Consider the following 24,568-nt stretch of genomic DNA (forward strand, 5'->3'; position numbering starts at 1 on the left):
ATAGATTTTTTTAGCCTTGATTTAGCTAGTAATAAGATATTCTCAAATTGGAAATTATTGCTTGAAATCTAGTCATTGAGAATTGAAGGTGGGATCAGGCACAACACCTGAATTATCCTTTTTTATTGTTGTTTGTGTTTCTGTTTCTCACATTTGCACTGTACATGACCAGTTTGGGTGTAACTTTATTCAAGAAAGATGTTGACTGGTTAGAGAAAATCCAAAAGAGTAATAAGAATGGTCAGAGATGGGGAAAAAAAAAAAGACCTGTGAGGGAAGAGTGAAAGGACAAAGACAGAAAAAGAGAGAAAACTGGGAGAGAGGGGACTGTGACAGTGGTTTTAAATTTTATATAAAAAGGGTTCTGCAAAGATAAAGGGAATAGACTGTTCTTTATAAGTAATGGCATCAGAAGTGTTGGTCTTAAGTTGCATCAAAAGAGTTCTAGGTTAGACATTAAGGAAAGCCGTTAACAGTTTGGATAGCTAAGCGTCAAAATAGATTATACCTGAGGATTGGGGAGCTGGTAATGACAACTGCATAGTTAATCCTGCCTTGAGACAAAAAGAAGGCTCATGGCACTTCTGACGCCTTTCTAGCTTTCTATCCCTTGCGTAATGCAAGCTGCTGACTACTTAGGTTTGAACTATAGTGTATCTTTCAGGAGGGGGTTGGGGGGTAGGTCTTGATTCAAAATTACCAGTAATGACGAATCTGCTGTCCTTGGTAAATTGTTCCAACACTGAATTATGCTTTCTGATTGTAAATTGTGAGTTATTTTTTGTCTTAATTTTTCTGAGAAATAAAATTGACTCCTTTTCATTGGATATCAGAACACATTTTCCCACTATGTAAAGACTCCTTTTATCAAATCTCTCTTTCATTTATAAGCACTTACGTACTGTGGTCAAGCCATCTCTCAACCTTCTCTGCATTTTTTTTTGTTTTGTTTTCTTTCCAAGCTAAAGAATCTGAGCTGCTTGGCACTTTTTCCTAGTGTTTTTATCGTTCTTATGGCTCTGCTCTGAACTTTGTTCAGTTTGTTCTCATGCTTCTTAAAATGGACTCTGAACTCCGTTAGTGGTCACATCAGGGCTGTGCTGGGTCTTTGTACCTCTCTGTACTCTTACATCTCAGAAAGAGGGAAACGAGGATCATTCTAGCTTGTAAGGTCTCACATGCTGCTAATAATCCATTCAGGCTTTCAGGTCCTTAGCAGAATTGCTGCTTTCCTATGAGTGTCACCTGCTTAACCCAAAGATACCCTAAAGCTAGATGCTTTGGGGTTTTTTGGCTGTACTAAAATGTATGTTTGTTTGCTTGTGTCTTGCTTGCCAAGTGACTCAAGTGGCTCTGTATCAGCAAATCACTGCCTTTGTTATTCTCCACTTTCAAAACTTTGCTATCTGAAAATGTTAATATTTTTCCACTTTTCTTCTGAATCACAGATTAACATATTAGTGTAGAACCAGATATTCAAACATGATAATATCCACAGGGACACCTCTACTTGATGGTGACTCTTTACATGAAAATATGTTTCTTGGACATGGCAGCCGTGTTCTAAGTTTAGGTTACATTGATTTTTTATGTTCTGTGTATTGTATACACAGTGCATACTACCAAGTTACAGGGTGTGCTGAAAGATGATTATTTTTTTCACTATGCCCAATGTACTGTATATCAGTTTCCATACAGATATTCCCAGCACTGTCTTCAGTAGCTCTCCGTGACACAGCCATTGCCACAATGAGCTGGAATCCCCTTAACACTCTTAGTAAATGTATTCTTGTGAGAAGCTGAAGATGTAATACCTAGTGCACTGTAACTTCTGACCCTTGCCTACATCCTCTGTGTGATGACCTTCCTAAGAAGTCAAGCCCCAAGATTTTATGTGACTTACCCAATTTTGAAAATATATCTTTTCTACACACCATATTGATTGATTTAATACTTTTGCAATAGTCTTGTATCTGCTGTTCTCTTATTTGGTGGGAATTGCTGCTGGGGTGATAGGACTGTGATTACCCTTTCTGTTCCTATATATAATGTGCAATGTTTACTTTTGATGGAACATTTCTAAACTGTGATGAAATCTCAGTCAGTGGTTCAGAGAGGATCTGAGCCACACCTTCTAAAACTCGTGAATGCAAGGGATCTGGAATTAAGTGATTTTAAATCGCTTGGCTTTAGTAGCAGTTAGCATTTTGAGGAGAGTTAATGTTTGCTCCCTTACTTGTTTCCACCTGTTAAGTTGCATGACACAAATTAAAACACAGTATTTCTCAAGTATTTGTTCCACTTGAGTTGAAGATGCTATGCAGTCACAAACAGAAGTTGTATCAATGTTGGTGTTGTTATATATAGATAGATAGATGTATGCATAATATATGTGTATGTGTGTATATATATACACACACACACACATATATGTATATGTGTGTATATATATATTATAAACTACTTTGATATCCTTAGCATAATGAAAGGCATAGGGGGAAAAAAAAACACATTGTGTGTTTAGCATGTATAAATGTAAAAGGTTGACAGAAACACAGCATAAATATTCTGGGAGATTTAGAAGATTTTGGATTATAAGGCTTTATAGTGTGATCTGCTAACAGTTCACTAGGCTGAGGCTATTTACTAAGCAATTCCCAGATGACTCAGTGTTTTTAACAGTGACATTTCCCAAGTAGTCACTTCAGAAGCTGAAATTTCTTGTAGTGAAATCACAGCTCCAGAAAGGGTAATTAAAGAGTGGAGCATTGCCTGTTTGCACTATTTGGTTGTCAGCCTTGCATCACAAGGGTTTTGGATTCTCTCGACACCGTGTTCAAGGCCAGCCCAGCAAAGAATGCGGTTTTGAAACTAAAAATTTTATCTTGGTTCAGTTTTTTCTCATAATTTCAAGCAAAGAAAAGCTTGAAAACATGACCACAGCCTAAGTTAAAGGCACAAAAGCTAGAAGAGAGGCACTACACACGAAAGCAAGAAGACAAACTCCTTGATTTTGGAGGATGGCAATAACATGTAGTACCACACAGGCAATACCTCAGCCTGCTCCCTGGGAATCTTTGCAGGAAATGTAGCCGCTTATCCTTAAGGAGGGTCATCGGAGTAAACCCAGAGCTGCTTTGCTCTGCTGCCTTATGCACAGAACAAGTTTGCTTTGCCAGAAGTGCATGTTGGTGCAAGAAGTTATAATATCTTTTCATTTCTAACTCTGCAAATAAGATACCTTTTTCAGAGGATTGATTTTGATAGACCTGCATCTATTTAAGTCCTAGAATGTTGAAAGTTGTACATTAGTGCTTTTGCGTGGCCTCCCGTGAAGCTGTGCTGTGGATCAGGCCATGGAGCTGTAGCACAATTCACATGTAATGCTTCCTGGGCAACTGTGCTCTCAGCATGTGATTTGCAGTCGTATGAAGCTGTAAGAGGAAACTGTGCTTCCTTTCTAAGAAGGACTCAGTATGCCTGTCCATGTTTGTGTGAGGTGATTGACAGTTCTTATTTGCTTCCATTGTATTTAACTTCTAGCAACCAATTCATTTGTTTCAGGGAAGACATTTTACATTAAAAGAGTAAGAGGCAGCCAAAGTTCTTATAGGGAATAATTTGGGAATCTTATTTTCCTCTAGGAATGTGGTTTGCCTGAAGGTGTGGAGAAGCCTGCTTCTGCTTGTGCAAAGAGTTTTGTGCTGAGCAGAAATTCAGCAGCTTACTGAACTGAAGTGACAAGACTACATTTATATTTAACCTTTCTTAAAAAAAAAATGAAGTGAAAAATAACAGGAGCTGAGATATCCTCCATTTTGCAGCCAAGCAAATTACTTCGAAAATTTTTTTAGCTTTTTTTTTAAAAAAAAAACTTCTATGAAGTTTGCAAACTTCTGAAGAAAGTTTTTGCTCATGTAAATAACAAAATCAGAATTCATCGGAGACATTTTTCTAAGGCAGACTTGCAACATCTGGCATATTTGGGGCCTTTTTTTCTTTTTATTAAAAAACAAGTGAGGGAATATATTTATAGATGCATCTAAGTATCTTTCATTGATGCCTGCAAATGTTAGTTATTTTGATGAGGATTCCCAAAGTATATCTGTGACAACAGAACAGTTAAAACTAATGTGATGTAATACCATATACTAAATAAATCAGGAGAAACTAAATATAGAAGCAGAGCTGCAGAGGATCAGCATATGCACTGATACATTTTCATGGCTCTGTTGGAGCTCACTGTTGGAGTTCTGTCCTGACTTGCTCTATCAAATTGCAGCTATGTGCTACTGCACATGAGAATGATCAGGTGCTTTGATCAGGTAGGACCCCAATCTTAATCCCACTCAGAAAAGCAAAGGCTTCTGCTTTTACCTAGAAGAACATGACTGGGTTTCTTTTTGCATCCTTCACAGTAGATATTTGAGTATAAATAAGATGACACGATGTATAATGAGAGCACTGTATATTATTATTAGCATTTTCAGTGATATTAATTTAAAAAGTTTAACTCTGGAGATCTAAATCATATTTAGTTTGATGAGATTGATAGAGATCTAAAAATACACTGAACATACTTAAACAAATATGTTATCGATTTCCCTTTTTTTTTCCCTGTCTAAACAGCATAATATCATTCATTTTTAACCCTTAGGATTTCTTATGCCATGCAACTGCTGCTTAACTTCCATAATAGAGTCTCAGTACAGTCCATAGAAACAAATGGTTGGAATTTGAAGTATTATAAACTATGTTAGAAAATAAACACAGATTTGAATAAGAGCCAAAACAGACTAAATTTTTTTTCTTTAATCATCTGCTTGTTGCCTGATGGAGCAACTGCAGCTGGGTATTTACTAGGCTGGTTAAAGTATGCAGGAAATCAGAAATTCTGACTGTCCTTTGTTTTGGGAGGCTACGGTCACCACTTCAGAAATCAGAAATTCTTCTGTACTTCTTTGTGAAAGAATGACATCTTATCTCAGCTGTCCTCTCAGGACGAGCTTGCCTACGCCTCTTCTCTCAGAGCTGGTGATACTGAATTTACCGTTCACACATTCAGGGATATGACCTTACCAGCAAAAGGACAGGCCTTGATATTTCATGGGCTGGTTTTGAAACCTGAACCCTCCTTTTACCTCAGAAAAGACAATAAATATGGGTATCTAGACAAATAATAATTGTCTGCACTTTTTTTTCTTTTTTCTGCTGAGAAACTTTCAGGCTTGGCATCCTCTAAAAAAAACAGGTTATCCCTGCTGTCTTGCCTCCTGCTTCTCTGAGACTTGGAGTGTCTCTCTCTCTCTCTCGAAAGTCTGGGAATCTGTCTGTCTCTTGTGGTCTAAAGCAGCTTGCTTCTTGCTGTCTTCATTGCTTCTGCTTTTCTTTATTATTCTCCATATTCTTCTGTCTTCAAATTACTGTTGATCTGTACCAAACAGCAGGAAAATATGTTCTGTAATTTAGGTGCAACCTATTATTGCCAGCAATCTCACTGGAGAAATTAATTGTCATGGCTAAGAAACATGGTATTGACCAAAGTCTTGCTATTTAAATAGATATTGTCAAAGCTTAATGCCCTTAATGTCCTGTGGTACATTTGCAGGAATGTCCTTTTTTTAATGTGGGTCTTATTTCAATAATAGAGGCAAAAAGAGTGGCAAAGACAAGCTCAGAGAAGAATCCGTGCTATCCCTTGCATGCGGACATGTTCCTGAATTGGGCTATGTGCTAATCAGGAAGCAAGGACCATCTGCCTTCTTAATTGGGTTGTTTTAAAGTTTATGCTGTCTGTGCATTTTCAAATTATGGCAGTGATCCTGCAACACTGCGGTCAATGAGATTACTCATATACATAAAATTATTCACATACACAAACCTTTGCAGACTGTACTTACTGGTCTGGAGAATTATGTGGAATAAAAATCAAGTTGAAACTGTATGGGATTTTTCTCGTCTTTTACGTTCATATTTTTAAATAATTTTGCTGGCTCTTTAATATTTGTAAAGAGCCCTGATCTTTTATTATACATCTTCAATTATTCATCTGACTCAGAAGATTAAGAGAAACCGAAAGGGTTTTTTTAATCTAAATGGTGTCTTCTATTTTCTCTCTTCTAATCTAATATTTTGAATTTTAAAAGAAAAAATAAAAGCTGTGACTAAAAGAATCATCTGAACAGCATTTAAATACTTAAATATGACTATGTCCTGAAGCTCCCAAAACAAAGCATGAGCTAATGCTTAAGTAAGGGTTGTTCCCCTAAATTGGGGAAACATAGGAGAGAAAAATAATTCATATTCTTAGTTCAGGCAAATTCCAAGTTCAGTTTATCCTAGAAACATCTCAGTCCAAATAGGTTTTACTTTTCTCTTTCTTTTTGTCTAACAGCATTTGCAGTCTGTAAGTCTGCTCCAGTGTGCAAATGTTCATTCTTCAGTTTTGACCAAGGAAGAACATAGCAGCTTCCCATTTTTTTCCACTGGGTTGGCAATTAGGCCTGTTCTCATTATGATGTTTATTGAAGTAAGATATGCAGTCAGTATTTTAACACTGTGAAAATAAGATATAACCACAGGCCTTATCTTCTCAAAGTCCATTTTCCTCCCTTCCTTCTTTTGTATCGCAGTCACTAAACTGAAGATGTTTGTCATAATTCCCGAGAGGAAGCAAGCAAGAGAGTAAGCTTGAACTAAAGAGGTTGCTCTGGTTTATCTGCTCATCTCTAAATTGCAGGCATCTGTGCTGGATTTTCACTTTTGTGCAAACCCTGGTCACAGCCGTTTTTACCCCTTCCTTTTCCTTGGACATGTGTGTACTTGAAATTGATACCTAATTTCTTTTTGGAAGCAGGAGTTTTCCCTTTTTTTTTTCTTTTTTTTTAATCTTAAAGTGCTGTATAAGGATAAGGTGCTACATAACCACTAAATAACCTCAAACCCAGCAGTTGGTGTAGATTTGGGGATGAGGGGAGGAAGATCTGCACTTGTTACAGCAAATAAAAACATGGAAATTCCATGCATATCTGTCAGTTCATCCAAATGAAACCTTTTGAAATAAGCTGGAATGTTGCAAAAAACATTATGTGTTACTACTCTTATTGTACAGGTGAAGGTGATTCCAAGGCTGTCTTATGGCAGACAGTTTTAGGCAATTCCTGCTCTGATATGATTTTCCAGAGAGGAAATGAGTGTTTAGAAAAAGAAATGTTCATCCTTGAGTTCAGCTGCAGAAAGTTCTTCCTCTGAAAACTGCAAGGAGAAAACCTGCAACCCATAACCATTGATGAAGTGGAAAAAAATGATATTAAACTAAAATGTTTATAGTATACATATAGCTTAATGTGGTATTATATTTTCCTTTAATTCTGAAGAGATCTTGCATGCTTTTACAAGGTTTTGGTAACTAGTCATAAACTTTTCAGTTTTACTTCTAGCCTTATAAAAGCTCTGAACTTGTGTGGAGAGTAGCTTGAAAACATTCAGGTGAAAGATATGTATACCTGTCTGAAACCTTCTGATGAGATTCACTCATTTTTCTTTCCACCAGGTTTGGAGGAGACCAGCCAGTGTATATCAATATTATTAGAGATCCTGTCAATCGATTTTTATCCAACTATTTTTTTCGACGTTTTGGAGACTGGAGAGGAGAACAGAATCATATGATCCGTACCCCAAGCATGAGGCAGGAGGAAAGATATCTGGTATGTTTAAACAAACAGCTTTTAGTGGAACATTTCTGATTTCTTGGTGTAGTTAGGTAATGCTGATGTTCAAAACTGGCTGCTTGGCAGGCGTCACATTGCCTGGTCCTGAGTTTGGTCAGTTTTAGTATGGAGACTGTTGCATATGAATTTAGTTATCCAGTTTTATCTCATATAAGCTGGCAGTAAGTTCCAAATGCCACTGAATTAGAATCCTGCCATTCAATGGGCTTTGGATCTGGATTGCACACTAGCTGGCGTAATAATTCTGCCAGTATTTATCACTGTGAATATTCGGACAGATTTTTGGATTGAAATGGAGTCAATAACTATGCAGCCTTGCTAGAGGAAATTGGGAAACTGAGCAATTAAGTGAGCCCAAGCTTTTAATGTTTTTGCTGGTAATCTGTACAAAGTGTTCTTCACACCAGTGCTCCCATATCTCGGTTCTTGGTTTTATTTTGTTGCCTTTTTTGGATTAAAAAGGTAATAATAATAGTGGTTGAGCTGCTATTCTTACAGCAGTTCTAATTTTGTGCAACAGCTGAACTGTCCTAATGCCTGTAAGCCTCTGTCACAGGCCAGGATCCCATGGTGGTAAGTGCTGTACAAATGCTGAATGAGAAACATGGAAACTAGAGTGGCTGTTGCTTTGTATAATGCCTGATACCTCTGCCATTTGCATGCACACCACCACCTGGTGTACATGCTCTACCCAAAAGACCAAAAGATGGGGTTAAATCGTATCCTTCCTGTAACAGAAAACCAGTTTGGTTGAATTCAGCCTTCAACCACAGTTGACCCTACAGGGGTTCAGTGGCACAACTGTGACAGGACAGTTTGATGCTCTGTTATGAGGTGTTGCAGGCCCAAACTTAATGCCAAAATAAAGTCAGGGAGGCTTGTGACTTCTGGAGAAGAGAAGAGAGAGAAAAAATGTATTGAAGGGGCAATAAAGATCCAGACAGTTGTTTCAGTCCTAGCTGAGGGCAGATGAATCCAAGGAAGGCTGTTTTTTTTCCATATGACAGGGCTGTGCTGGTTTTTTTGGACTTTAGTACTCTTATCTGCTGACAGGGCTTTGCATGACAAGTCTATAAATTACAAATAATTAAGAGGGGTACTCTTTTTTCAGAGTGTAGCTACATATAGCTTTAAACTTTCATCACATCTGCTCTGTAATTATAAACTCATTTCAAAAATGTTGCAAAGTGTTTCTATTTGATGTGTAGCTAGAGTTATCCAAGAGGTCTCTGAGTCAGCTGAGAAAGTTTCGACATTGTGGTGCGTAGGTTTTGGAAAGCAGTCTTGACAGTTTGCATTCTGCATGCTGTTTACGTGGGCTTTTGTTCCCGGGTGTGTGAATGGGACAGACAGTTTGCAAAAGTCTGTATGGGGTGGGTCTGTCACTGTATTATTACTTTGCTAGAGCTGTCATACTTTCCTTTTAAAAAAATTAAAGATTAGCAGCACAATCTGTACTTCAGCCTGAGTGTCCCTACTTTTCATTTGAAGTGGAATGTACGGTGATTGGCACCTCTCAAGATTGATTTACTTTGTAAAAGTTTATACTAATTCATTAGCAGCTGTGCAGTTTATTCCATTAAGAAGTCATGATATATATAGTGGGTAAAATTTTACTTCAGACAGAACTGGAACTTAATAAATAGATTAAATTCCTGTTATATTTGTGTTGTTTTAAAGACTAATAGGAGAAAATGGCCTAGTACTTTCATGTGTGTGTTGGGATATGCTTTAGTAGATTATATATTTAATTCTATATATGCACACACATACATATATATGTGTATATTATATATATATATAAACATATGTATATTATATTTATATATATATATATGTAAAATCACACACATACACACATCAGTATGGAAGCTATAAGCAAAAGGAAATAAAAATTGCCTTTCTGTTGGTATCATTAGTCTGGTGGTTCTCTTCAAAAGACAGTTTGCCTTTCTGAGACACCATTGGCAACCTTTATGAAAATTATTTCTGCTTTTTTGTTTTGATCTTCTCTGTTTATAATTCTGTATGAGAAGCCTGGAAATGTTTTTGGATCTGTCCTCTGTCCCTCCTTGGCAAAGTCTGATTGTCAGTTGTGCTGCTCAAAGTGGGTTGTTGTTCTTGTCAGGGTAAAGCATAGGCCGACTGCCAATGGAATTCATTTTAACAAAAGCCAGTCGTTCGGAATGTTAAGTGTTTTTAAGACTTGTGCTATCCAACCAAATAATATAGTACATGACTGCATTTTCATCTTTTCCTTGCTGGTGCAAGGAATTCTATTGGCATATGTTTTAAAACTCAGGTGATGGATTTTGTGGCATGGTAGCTTCAGAAGTCTGCTGAATCAATTGCCTGATCTAGCTATGAAGAAAATACGCAGTTGGTCTTACCTTTGCCCATGAGCCAGTGCAGCCCTTTAGCACACAAGGGATGGCTGGCCTGACTGCAGTCCTCTACTTTTCCCAGTTCTTCCCGGAGATTTTTTGTTGTTGTTGTTGTTGTTGTAAACTAACCATATAGTGTTACTTTTTTACAGGGGAAAACTTGAAGGATAAGCTTAGACTGAGGTGATCTCTGCATTTCAAATGCTTTATGAGTTATTTGTCTTATTTAATAGTTTCTATACTGATCACAGTATTAAACCTAAGTGTTTGGGATGAGATGTGCCTGACCATGAGCAGACGCATGAAAGTGGCAGGATACAAGAAGCTTTTACTTTTCTTCCATTATGCCTCAAATCAAAAGCTAGGAAAACACAGAACTACTAATTGCTCAACAATATTGAGATTGTTGCTTAAGAGCCTGAGAAGTCTAGCGTTGACAGCAGATATAAACTTCCAAAATAGATGGAAAAGTTGTAAATGTCTACCAAGGTCCAGTAACTCCTCTGTTTCTAGCTTCAGAAGAGCGAGGTTTGTTTGGAGGAAAGGTGCATTTGTTATGCAGCTGAGATATTCAGGAGTTAATAGTGCTTTTCTCAACCACTGATGTACATAGCTTCATCTCTTGCAAGATCATGCTGGAAACTTGGAGCCTTTTCAGTCCATTCTTTCATCTTAGTCAATAACTCCTAATACTAGCCTCCCTCAAAAAGTTGGGGGCATGCATTTTCTTTTAGTAACTTCAGTGTGCATCTGTGGGAGATCAGCACCTCTATAAAGTGGGCTTTTAAATAAGGGAAGAAAAGCATTTTAAAATAAGGTTTTCTAAAGTTCTGACTCAACAAACTCCTGCTTGGTCATCTGGTGTGATATCTTTAGATGGAGGTATTCCCTCCCCTCAATTCTGGTCATTAATAAAAAGGGGGTGAAAAAAAACCCTTGAAGTCTTGTAGGTCTTTGGGTGCTATTTTTTAACTTTGAAAGTCTGAACTGCTGATATTGCAAATATCAGAAACAGAGATGGAAATTTCCACTGTCCACTGGTCATTTGAAAATTTCTCTGAATAGAGCTTCAGGCTTTGACTCTGTTCCAGAGAAAACCACCATTCATTTGAGACTCAGATAAGTTGTTTTAAATGTTTCGGTAAATGTCTGTGTTTACCAAAATGTATTCAAAGCCAAGACAGAAAACAAGTCCTTTATTTACAAGTCAGATATGGTAGAGGCAGCTGCTGCAATGTGAGACTTTCTACTCAGATCAGGCAGTTCCTTGCCTTGACCTGGAAAGGGCACTCACTCTGCTGAAGTGAGTTACTGTCAGTCACCTAAACAGATTACTTCCAAGCTTCTCCAAATTAAATAGTGGCAGTGCTAGTGTGGCTTATTGTATAGAGGGTAATGGTCTGGAACGACGACAGCCGCTTCAGATGGAGTCTCAAGCACTCTCATGCGAGGGTTGCCCTACCTTTTGTTCACATAACATGAGAGTTCATGATAGTGAATTCAAATGCATCCTAGTGAATATGTTGCAGGTTGAACTAAAGTTCTTAGGGTAAATACACTTCAGTAAAGCAAATACCACATTTTTAGTACAGCTCTAACAGCTGTTCATACTAAGCAAAAGAAAAATATGCACCAGTTGATTTAGTTTAAGGCTTGAAAGTTCAGAAGGTAAGAAGCACTCCTGATAGAGTGTGACTACCATAAATATTTGAAAGCTTTGTATTAAAACTGTCCTTTCCAGATGGCCTGTTAGCAATTAGTTAATAATTTGTTACAACTGCAGTGTGAGACATCACATATAAAAAATATGTATAGCGTTTTTCATCTTTCTTTAATGTGTGCTTAAACTTTGATCTATGACTGCTGAGGTTGAATGAATATGTGAAGCAGCCTGAGCTGTGAATTGTTGGCTGAATTTCAAGAAATCTAGTTGTGGATGATTCTGATCTCTATTAACTCTAGAGTCACTCCACTGGGTATAGTAGCATGGCTCCTGACTTTGAGTGCAAGATCTAAACATCAGTGAGCCTAATTTACCAGAAGAGAGAGGTTTTGTGTGAAAAAGAGTTTAGTAAATGAAAAACTTGTCACCCACCTACAGAACATTTCAGACTTTCATTGTAATTAGTGGTTAAGTCTGCATCATATCTCTGTCAGGTTCAACACAGTCTTTCAGGTTCATCTCTGAAAATAAATATGATTTTCCTATCAAAAAAATGATAATATTCTAACCATATTCAGTCTCAGTTATGCTAAAGGTTACTTATTCACATAATCCCGTAAGGGATCATCTCTCTTTTTATCTTTCAAATTAAATATAAATATTTAAATAATTGTAAAAAGTGCACTAGGATCACCACAAAGGAGCAAAGTAAAATTCAAAGGATGTCAGGAAACTTTTTAGTCAAGTTTTTTGCAAGAATGTAGATCTCTCCTGTGGCAAAGATTGGCTTTTCATACTAAATATTTGAATCATCATGTTATTGAGTTTTTTTCATAGAATTTAAACAAAAGTATTGAATATACTGAATAGTTAAACTCATCAATCTTTTTTTTTTATTCCTGAATTTTGAGAATTCACTTTGATAACTGCATTGGTTTTCATTAACATAAAGACATTCACTAAGTATGTGTAAGCAATTCTATTATTTATTTCCTAAAATTTCTATCTACAATGAAAAATATTACTTTACCAGTTGCTTTGGTGTTCTGATGGCAGCTCACCATCTTAGTTCTTATCTTTATTTGGATAATAAAAATACTTAACGATTTGCATTTTCAGCTATAGTAACACATTGAACTTTCTCCTTCAGGCTCTCTCTAGTTGGTTCATTTTTTGAATTAAGTGCACAGGAATCTTCTTAGAATTTTTTTTTACATTCTTAGAATGGGGTCTTCTGGTGGGTTTTAATTGAAAAGTAGAAGATATAGTCAAATTATTTAGGTAACACAATCTGTAAAGTTGAGAAATTCCAGGTCAGTTCTAGCTGTATTATTTTCTATGTTTTAGGTATGTTTCTCGAGGATTTCAATTTGCCAGGGACATAGCCTTCAGGAGAGATCAGGCTACTGAACCTGAAAGTAGAGGCTCCTGCTCTCTACTTTTGTTCTCATGTGTGTGTTTCTGCATACCAAGGGGAGGGGGAGAGTTGCCTGCCCTCAGATTTATTTTTTTTAATTGCTTTTCTATATGCTGTTTTTCTACTGAGGATCTCCGAAGAGGCTACGCACATCAGTTGATTGAACCTTGGAACTTTTTGAAGGGTCTGGAAGCATGGTTAAAATTGTTTAGATTGGAGAACTGAGGGAGGATAGGTTAAAATGATCTGCCTACATACATACAGTGCATATCAGTTATTTGGAAGTAAAAAAAAATACACTTTCAGTTACTGGATTCTGAGCTTTAGTTAAGAGACTAAATATTTCAAGCGCCCTCACTGCAAGTTTCCCTAACTTACCCCCCATACACAGAGTAGTCATTTTGCTCCCTGTATTATACATTGGTGCTGAGATGATTTGTTAAGTTCTTTTGACGTCCTGCAGTATGCCCTGAGCTGAAGTGCAGATTTGCAGCTGTAAATCTCATTCAAGGCTCACACAGTAGCATCAATATCCAGCACTACCATTCAGGCTGCCAGGAGGGCACTTCTCAAGCGTAGCCACCTGTCAGCTGACCCAATTAGAACAGTTTTCTTTTTCTTCCCTCTGATGAGTTCTTTTAATAGTCTCCAGCTGTTCCCTTTTCCTGCATTAACTCTTCACAGCAAAATTTCTCTCATATTTTTATAACTGCTCATCTAAAGTGTTTGCTCTAAAGCAACAGGCAAACTATCTTTCACTTAGATTTTCCCATTCTGTATTAACAATTTATAGGACCACAAAGTTAAAGATAATTCAGACCCTAGTTGGAGGAGGGACTGATTAAGCAACTTATAAAATGTAATATTAAAGGATATGTTTTCACAGCTGACATTTAAATTTCAATGACTTTAATTTCCAAACCAATACTTTTTACTGTTCCCCTGCAGAGTTTGCACTACAAATGTTGCAGCATTATGCAATTATATGAGGGCCAGGAAATGCATCTTACTAATCTATTTTCATTTATTAATCTGCGTCAGTTACACATAGTAAATAATATACCATTGGTGAAAACTGCAGCATTAAAATCTATTATGTAATTCATAATAAATTCTTATATTAACAGCAAAGATAAAAAGATCTGGATTTTATTAATACCATGTTTTTATTTTAATTGTATCATTCTGTCTTGCTTTTCTTCTCAAGGAGGCAGGCTATAGGATAACCACAATATTTTGCTTCAGACTGTAAAAACTTGACGTATTTTTTCAGGCAGTTTTCTGGTGTTCTATGTGCCTGAAGATTTCTGGCTGTTGTAAATGTTAAGCAACTACTTGAGAAATTAGAGGCCAAGAAGCAGTAGAGTCCCAAGCATTAAGTACCCACAATCTCATGTAAACTAACATTATTACAGGTTCTTAACACCACCAATAAGCAGGACGTGATAATTGAGACATTTGTATTCATAGCAATTGAAGTAATTCATATTCTTTTATTTAAGGACTTATCTGTACTAATCCAAGTTGAGAAACATGATTCTTCATTTTTATGGTGATTTTGCCAAGTTTGTTAATGGTGCCTTTATGAATGCAAAGAATACAAGATAAATCTTTGGGGGGTTTTTTGGTGGTGGTGGTGCTTTTATAAGTATTGTGATAACCTGGGGAGCTAGTTTTCTCCAGCTTCTTTGTAGGAAGCTGGTGTTTGTAGGGTGGAAAATCCCAAATACAGAACAAAGACACTAATATACTGATGCTGGCCTTTTAAGGCCAAAGAAACTGGATATGGGAGGAGGGTACATCCATGTTATATTTTCAGAGAGTATTTTGGAGATTGAAACAAGAATAGAGGAGCATTCTTGTGTAGCCAAAGAATAAAAGCCAGCCTTGCCTTCAGCAAAGGCAGGAAAGTAATTGGCAGAGGGGAGTGTAATCCTCGTTTCACGTGGAAAACGTTGGAATAGCTGACTGTTATCAGTCAGGAATGAGATCTTGTGTGTATAGTGGATAGTTCTGTGATAGCATCAGCTCAATTCTCAGTCGCAGTCAAAAAAACAGATCAAAAGCAATAGAGAACAAAACAGAGAATGTCATTGTGTATAAATCTGTAGTGTGGCTGCATTTGACTTCTTTGAACGTTTGTGACCTCCCGTTCTCAAAAAGGGTATGGAAGAACTGGAAAATATTCAGAAATAGGTAACAGCAGTGAGGAAAATATGGAATAGTTTCCATACAAGGAATGGCTAAATAGATTAGGACTCTTCAGATGGAGAAGAAAAAAGTAGGGGAGATGGTATGTTAAAAGACGACTTTGCAGAAGGCATGGAAAAGCTGTGTAAGGAACGATTCCTCACAGTCTGTTTCTGTACAAGAACTAGAAGATGTCAACTAGAAGGGGTGGTTGCCAGATATAATGGAGAAAAGAGACAAGATGGTTTGGACAATGTGTAATTAAGCTGTGGAAGTCCTGTGCTGGAGAAAGTTGTGGATAATAGAAGTTTATGTGTGTTCAGAAAGAACAAATATAACCATCAAGGACTACTAAATACCGCGGCAAGAACTCTACCTCAGAAAATCTCTGATGGGCTGGCGTCTAGGACAGTGCCCTGAAAAGTGTTTTGTTCCTGCAGTCCTCACATGGCAAGTGCCAAGGGCCTGGTGTGGGGCTGGACAGGCCCTGGCACCGCAGCAGGGGACCGTCGTCTGCTGAGGCTGGCTTGTGACAGGGGGACACAAGAGGGATGCTGGAAAGCGATGGAGGCACCGTGGCTGGGGGACTAGGAAACGGGAGATTCATATAGAGCTCCTGTCTTAAGACCAACAAGCTGTCTGGAGTGGTAGAGGTATATAGAATATACAGGGTTTTTTATTATTTGAGTTATATATTTGTAATTCATGTGTTAGCTAAGTGTTGTTTTATCCCTCAGTTAGTAATGAGCATTATTTTGCTTGTCAGTCTCTCCAACAACTTAAGCTCTCACTCCTTACCCCAGGAGAGAGTTACCCAATAAATGATGGCTTATGATAATTAGCCCACAAATAGCCATTGTCAGCTAGAATGCAGGTGATTGGAAACAAAACGTACCAAATCTCTTTGTGTGAAGTTAAATGCATAGTCTAACATTTTGTGTATTATGAAGCTAGTGTGTTCTGTGCTCCAGTAGTCATCAAGTAAAACTAATTATTTGTTAATTTTTCTTTTTATGTATCTAAAGTTGGAATAAAGTGATTTTTAGAATTGCAAATTTATCATCATACAGAACTCCTCTGATTTCCTTTTTTATTAGCATACATTTTAAAATTCATTTTTTAATATCACATTTTGTATATGTTCCAATTGACATGATTAGAATTGCTTCTTGCATTTTATTATTTCTGAGCTAAACAACATAGATATGACACTGACCAGCAAACTGTTTTAAAAATATGATGTAATCATATATATATGCTTAGAAGTAGAAGTCTTACTTCTCTGAAATGTTTTGTATTGTATTCATGTTTAATTTAAATAAGGTTTGAAATTTTGTCTAATGAAATCATAGTAGCCTTTCCCTAGAAAACCATACTAAATGCCTTCCTAAATGCACTCCTTGCTAGGAGTAGACCTATTTGTTTTTTCTGGTCATTTTGTGCTCTAACCACATTAAATCAGAGCTATTATATTGACAGTGTGATGGGGAAGGAAATTGCAGAACCTTTTAGTCTTCTTTACAGAAGAAGGGCAGGGAGAGCCACCCCTCCCTTACTGCCAATACATTGAATGTGTTCAGATTGTGGTGTGATAATGTAATTTCAAGCAACCAGATATTCATTTCATGCTGTAGGTGTCAAAGCCTGTAGGAACTGACAACTTCTAAGAATAAAACTGTATTTATTAGCCCATTTTATTTCTTGTCTGTCATTCTCCTTCCTCTTTCCTTTTTGTGGTATRTACATTAGTTTTCTGGCTGTCAGCACTGCCAGCAAAGTGAAATAAACAGAAATCCTGATCTCTAAAACTTGTTTGGTGAAGCAAAGCTAAAGCTTTCAGAAGGCGGAATCATAGTGAAAATTCCAGTATCCTCGGTCAGCAGAATCACCCAACCCGTGGGGTGCGGGTGACATGGTAAGAGATAGCAGTGTTTTCATAAAAGCATTTGTGTCTGTCTTGTGCTTTAGATATCTGACACATTCACTGCTGACACGTTCAAGCTAATATGTAGTGTTAAAAGTAGTTATACTGATGCCCTATTCTATTCTAAGCTATTTATTTGTCTCATTAGCATTAGCTTAAACTGTGTGTGTCATTAACCAGATACTTTCCTAAAATGTATTTTTTGGCGACGGTGTGGACTCCTCTGTGGACTTCAGAATGCTGGATCACGCTTGTAAATTATGTAGTTTTAAGACTATAAAGTAGTTTATGTTCAAACCACATGCAAGCAGAGATACAGCTTGTTGCAGAAGAAAAGGGATATTCAGTGCCCAGGCATACTCAAGATGTAGTTTATCCTATTTCTAGATTTTCTTCCCTTCCGAAGCTTCTTAAGACTTTTTCTAGGCTGTGGAGTGGAATACTCTGCTGAGTCCTGGTGCCAGGATCACTTGGACCCAAGGGCCTTCTGGAGCATGCTGTACTGCTTGTGGCCAGCACCCAGACCTCTGCTCCCTGGTGTCCGGGCACACTCTGGGGAAGGTGTGTGAGTGCCTAAGTGTTTTGAGATGCAGCTGAGATGCATGTCCACACCTGAGAGCTGGAAAGCACTTTCCAGTCCAACAGGTCAGGCAAAGCCTGCGGAGCCTCTGAAGCTTCTTGCATGGCTGCCTTCATGGCTACTGCATAGCTGTTCAGCTGCATAAGCACGCACCCTTTCAAGCAGATATGTGTGCTGAAAGATCACTGCAGAGGTTTCTTTGAAATGCTAAAGGCAATATGTTATTTTCTACTCAGGCTAAACAAAACTACTATTTCCTGTGACCAATAGGTCTTCAATTGTGGCAACTGCTATGCTGGTACCATCTGTTTGGCTAATGTCTGACCATGTCTTTAAGATTTTGGTTATTACTAAACGTTGGCACACCTCAGAGAAGATGCCTGCTCTGCTTAGTTTCATAATGTCACCTTTCAAGTTAGGGTATTACTGAATTTTGGATCAAGAAGGGTGAGATGGAGCTCTAGAGGACTGGAAGGAGGAGAGAAGAAGGGGTCTTGTTGAGGGGAGGGAGAAGTCTCAAATCCAAGTCCTCAGTGCAGGGATCACAGTGTTTTCCAGGATGGTGGTATTATTTGTTCAGGTCTTTCTAATTAAATGGGGGAAGAGGCAAAAAAGTAAAGACTACTTTTATTTAAAGGATTATGGTCAACAATCACATTAGGAGCATCTGATCAACAATAAACATCATTGTCATGTGAGATTTGGGGGCACTGAAGGCCTTTGATCCGACTCACTCGTCCCCTCAGAGCAGCACTTCTTCCTGTTTTAGAGCACTTGCTCTTTACCCTCAGTGTAAAAAAGTAAGTTGTCTGCACAGTAAGTATTTCAGTATATGGGACACCCCTCCATGTGCACCTCTGGTTATCAGCACTCTCCACCTATCTCACGAGTAGTAGAGAAGGACCTGCATTGGTTTCTCTGCTTCTGTAACGTCACGTATCTTCCTCCTCCTTTTGTTAGATTAAGACTATGTAGTGTTAGTGGTGAATAAATTTAATGAAAGGCATTTAAATTTTAAGGGTCTTGTGTTCACAATATTGTGAATGCAAAGCAGTATATGCTAAGAGAATAGTATAACTTTTTTTCTTTTCATTTAAAAATAAGATTGACTATAATTCTTGACTGACTAAACAAATGCAAATAAAGGAAAGAATCCTTTGTATGATAGTAAAAAAGAGGCACAGAGATGCAAATTTAGTTCTTTGTTTCTGTCTCATTACAGAATGAGCAGTTCTGAACTGGGAAATAATTTTCCCAACAAACAGATGTTGGCTATCTAGTCTTGCTTTGTTTGGTTTAATATGCTCCTGTGAGGTAGAAATATGCATTTGTGTTTCTACAAAACAACTTTTAAATAGATACCAAACGCCAYAGGTTTTTGTTGGCAACTGGATTTGGATGTTCTGTCCAGTTGCCTGGCCCTGCCTGGCAAATGATGGGTGTGCTTTCCCACAGGAGTGTTCTTCAGGTGTCAGATATTCCAGAAATCGGATTTTCCAATTTGGCATAAAGGATATTGCTGCAGAATTTTGGGGGCTTTTTTAAGAGTGTGGTGGTTTTTTTTTTTTTTTTTTTTTTGCAAGAGTGAAACTTGTATAATGAGGTTATCAGCATTCTGATAGTTTCAATGAAATGAACTTTGTAGTATGGAGGCTCCAGGGTGGTATAATGTGTCCTCCCTTCTCTTTTTTTCCCAATGGGATATGAAAGGATTAGGGACTTCAGACAATGAAGTGGTGGATTGGCTTCACTGCCAGACCGATAAGCAGTTACCATCAAAAGAGCAATTGGCAAGTTTTGTTGTTTATCACAGTAGCTTTGAGAAGAATAACGGCTTCAGTGCCCTGAGACAAGGACTGATTCAAATCACATGCTCTGAGGCATCTCGGCACCTTAATGAAATGGAGACGCAATGGAAAAAAAACCCGAGGCATCTGAGGGATACTGATGGTCACTGAGAGTTCTTCAGAAAGTTATGTGTGACATGATTTCTTCAGCCTTTTTCTGGTGTATTTTACCTGAATTAAAAAAGCAAAAGGCAGTTTTAAATAAGTTGCTGAAACAGCATTGCGAGAAAAAAACTGAGGGAACAGATTGTGATGAGCTACAAACTTGTATGTGTTGACACTGAGTGGGGTTTTGGGCCATTTGGCCATTGCTTCCTTATATTCAGTCAAGTAAGAAATTGTATTGCTGCCAGGAACTCATTTTCCTTTCTTTCTAATAATTTCCTCACACCTCCCCTTTTTAAAGAAAGAAATGAGAGGGAACGAGACAGACACCAACTGTTTCAAATGCTTTAATTTTTTTCTTAAGATGACTATTTAAGTTCAAGTAACTTCATTCAAAAATAGTGTGAGACTCACAGACCTGTTGACTGATGATGTTGCATGATCATGAACTATCACAAGAGGCAGTGAAGGCCTTTCTTAAATGAAAATTTAATTCCATCTCTCAGAATAAGCAGTAAAGCTTCTGCATCGAGTCCATAAGCTGTTTTAACGTAGGGAAAATTTTTGAAGTAAAAGCAGTGTTTCACTTATTTTTATTCTAAGTGTTCTTTTCTTTTTCCCTGTTGACTAGGATTTTCAAAGCTCCTATATCCCTTGTGATTATAATTGCTGTATATAAAAACAGACAAAAAAACAACAAAGGGTGTAAAGCCAATTATTTATTGCTGTCGGCTCTGCAAAATGGACTGGCATTGTTTCAACAAAGCTGCATACTGCCCCATGAGTTTTTGAACACAGCCTCGTCAGGTTGCCTTGAACACAGCTTTTTCCTATGAACTCTGATCCAAGCAAAGCCAGCCACTATTCATAACTAAGCTTGTCAAGAGTAATTTCCTTTTTCTTGGGGAAAAATCCACTAACCAGTGGCAAGTAGCAAACTTTCCATGGTGAATATGTTTTGCTAAATCTGATTTTTTCAGAAATTAACTTTCTTTTCTCTTTAAAAAAAAAAAAAAAGCCCTACACATCAATGTTGGAGGAAAAAAATAGAAAAAAAACTCCTCAGAATGATATCTAAAGAGATGATGTCTTTGAGAAAAGGAAAGAAAAAAGCAGATTTTTTTGCTTTCCCCTTCCCCACCTTCTAGCAGCGTTATTAACTTCCATGAGATTGTAGCTGATCTTGTTATTTGCTGTATTTTTTGAAGCCCAGCTCCTGGAATGAAGTGATTGAAAGAATCTAAATGTGGGAAGGGGRACATGTTTCTGTTCTTTAGGGCTCAAAAACAAAAGAGGCAAAATCTATCATACCTCAGAATCCTGTAATTTTAGGAGTTTGTCTTTCACAGTGCTTAAACACTTGAAGTTGTCGATATGTGAAGCTGTCAATACAAACTGAAGAGTGAAAGCAGTATGTTTGTTCTGTTTTATTTCTGTTGTTCAGAATGGCTCTGCTACAAATAATGCAAAATATTAATAATTTCCCAGAAAAGCACTAGAGCTGTTCAGCAGGGGGAAGATTTAAAAAAAGGAAATTGAATAGGGTCAGTATAGTAAAAACCATCCCTAGTTGCAGCAGCAGGGAAGCCACATGTGAAAGTAGCATGCTTTTCTTCTCTACACAAGTTACCCTGAGGCTTCTGTGGATCTTTTTATGTCTCATTCTTGAGAGATGAAGGAAAAGATTCAAAGTCTTTAGACACTGGGCAGAAATCTAATAAAAAAATGGAATCTAATACACAATACACACATTTAGCTCTTTTCTCAGCATTCAAGAGAGGCTTGTAGTAGAGTGCCACCGTAAGTGTGGTAGGTAGAAGGGACATAAAGACATTTAGACCTTGCTGGTGTGAGGAAGCCTGTTATTTTTTCTCTGTTTGGCCAATACTGTGCTTTTAAGATTTATCATCCAACTTAAAAAATGGGCAAAAGCAAAGAAATTTATAACCTCTTTTATATGGTGATGATCGTACACTTTCTCATTTTTTAGAGAGAGGCAAGAAGTGATTTTTTTCTTTATTCCTGGACAGTGTAATTGATGTCACTGGATTATTTCAGGTATGTGTCACAAGTTGTTGAGTGCCATCCTTCTCCCTTTAGCATCAGTGGCAGGAAAATGTATCACTGGAATTCACAAGAGTAGTAAGTCTAAGCTATGACTGAGCATTATGTGGAAATAAAATTTTTAAGATACATCAGCTAGTCAGCGTTCATTTTCTTTGGTGAGAGTTGTGCTGTATCTGCTGATGAGAGAAGCTTAATAATAAAAAGAGACTAATTTCCTGAAGCCTGCAGTGCGGTTTTTTTGAGATATATTGTAGCATGTCTTCTCTCTTCCATGTACATATTTTTTTCTTTTGAAGATTTATTATGAAGAAGTTAAGAATTTTCTGCCCTAATTTGTGTCACATGAACTTCTGTAACAGTATGTGCAAATGGAGTGCTCTCTCCTGTTTGTTCTGTCTCTGTCTTGATGGCATGTCTAAGACAGTAGCATTAATATTTAATGATCATTGCAAATGCAATTAATTTCCTTTTGGCTGATGGATTGCTTCTCTCTGGTAACATCTTTAACATTCAGAACTCTGATATTTGTTTTAGCCAGCCCTTTTTATCTTCCGTGTCATTAAAACTATTTCTTTGAGAAGCTTCCCTAAAAAGTCATTATAATGCTGGTTTCAGGATGTTATGGTATTAATAGAACTTAAATATGTTTCTGTTAGTATATGAGTGTTTAAGGGTTTTGCTAAAATCTGCTGAGCATAATTTCTGTACATGCTGTCAAGTTTTAAGGGAAAGAGGACATTTGGCCTAGGAAAGAAGACGTGAGAAAAATGTGAAACTACAGAAATGTCTGTTATAGAAATAGGCTTTCCTATATTGCAACATCTATGTAACATTTTGAATAATTTAAATCCCATGACATCTGTGCAAACGACATCTAGTGTCATTGTAAAGATGTGAACTTTCTGCTGTAAGCCCTTCTTGAGAACCGAGCATAAGAACCGCTTGTACCAGGTCTGACATAGGCACCAGCTAGCCTGACTAGGGAAAAGGGTACAGGCTCCTTGTATGCTAGGGAAAAACTAAAGGACATGGGGAAACATAGTGTTACTTCCCCGCCAATATCTTCCCAGCTTCTGACATTCTTCAGTTTGCAGATTTCCTAACCCAGTTACGCCTTTGTCACCAGAAGTATCTTGTTTTAATGAGCTACGCTTTTATCAGCACCAGATTTCTTCCGACATTTATCACCTAATCACTCATCATTATGGGATCTTTCCATAACTCCTTGAGGTCAGATTTCTTATCCTCCCCCCCCCCCCCAATATTCCCTGATAAATTTGTTACTTCACTGTTAACCCTTCTTCGTTATAAGCAACAGAATTCTCATCACAGATCTCTGTGCAACCCTACTCAGGTTCTCCTTTCACAGAGAAAACTGACTGTTTTGTTCCTACCCTTAGTTTCCTATCCTTCGTCAGCCCCTCCTCTACTTTTCTTCCTGAGAATTTAGGTACGCAGGATTGTCTTTATCGTTTGTTTATTGGCTGAGTCAAAGAATTGCAATAAGTTTGAGAGGAATAGCTTCCTTTGCTAAAACTGTGTTGATTCTTCCTCTGTATATCCTTTTGTATTTGCTAGTTGTGTTCTTCATTATAGTGTCTTCTAATACTAACTGGCTCCGGCAGTTTATTTGTGTTCATTTTATCCATTTTTTCTAAAACATCTTTGACTGTTGCCTCATTTTTAGACTGTTTTTTCTGACTTGTGCCCTCTCTAGACCTTTTCTATATGGGAAAGCATCGCAGATCTCCTGTGGTATGTTTCTTGTCATACTTTTTTTTCATTCCAAGCATTCTTAAATGCATATTACTGCTCATTTCTGGGCAGAACTTGCTCTCAATTCAATACACACAGAATTCTAGTTCTCTTTTTTCTATTATAATTAATATCCTTGGCTGGACAGTAAGGCTTTTAACATTAATAGAGCCATGTATTAGAGAGCTGATGTTCTGCAGTGTTTATAAGATGATTTCCTCTATCTGTCATGCAATTTGATTTTTTTTTTTTTTTAATGAGTAGTACAAATGGTTTCTAGGATCCAGCACTTCATTTAATAAAGCAGATGCTGGGTACAAGGAGCCAGAGATGTGAAATTGTTCCTTAATTCTCTCCATAGCTCTCTTTTGTTCAGCAGAGAACTTAGGTAAGGCACCGACAAGGTCTTTTCTGCTTTACCCAGAGCTGAGGAAAAGGTCTAAGTAAAGTGTTCTGTTTTAGGACAGAACACTTTAACTTAAAAAGACAAAGATGTTCTAAGAATTTGGAGAGAGTCCAGAAGAGCAACTTAAAAAGGAAACACTGTATGGAGATGTAAATCTTCAGACAAGTGAAAATGTGTTATAAAGAGGATGTCCTTCAGTTATTCGTTGCATTCATTAAGCTTAAGACAAAAAGGAGTTGTCTTAAGTTACATGGAGGTGTATTCACATCAGATATTAGTAAAGAATTTCTAACTGTAGGAGTAGTAAAGCACTGATATGAGTTAGAGAGGATACGAACATTTTTATGAACAGATTGGAGAAATATTTGACAGATCTAGTCAAGATAAACTTGCTTCTTCCTTAAAAAAAGGATGGACTCGGTGGCTTCTCAAGGTACTCAGTTTTCTGTTTTGGTTAATGCAGCAGCGTTTCCTCACTGGCTCAGCAGCAGCCCAGTTTG

At 37.4% G+C, this 24,568-nt stretch overlaps 1 protein-coding gene across 1 annotated transcript in view; it reads left to right on the forward strand.

The window, feature by feature from the left end:
* Positions 1-24,568, forward strand: part of UST (uronyl 2-sulfotransferase) — a 174,515-nt gene that overhangs the window by 101,056 nt on the left and 48,891 nt on the right. The window contains exon 5 of the mRNA XM_026083852.1: positions 7,553-7,706. Within this exon, the coding sequence (XP_025939637.1) occupies positions 7,553-7,706 (154 nt within the window). The remainder of the gene's footprint in view (positions 1-7,552; positions 7,707-24,568) is intronic.

This window comes from Apteryx rowi, unplaced genomic scaffold, assembly GCF_003343035.1.
Source record: "Apteryx rowi isolate R43461 unplaced genomic scaffold, aptRow1 scaffold_118, whole genome shotgun sequence".
Classification (NCBI taxonomy): domain Eukaryota; kingdom Metazoa; phylum Chordata; class Aves; order Apterygiformes; family Apterygidae; genus Apteryx; species Apteryx rowi.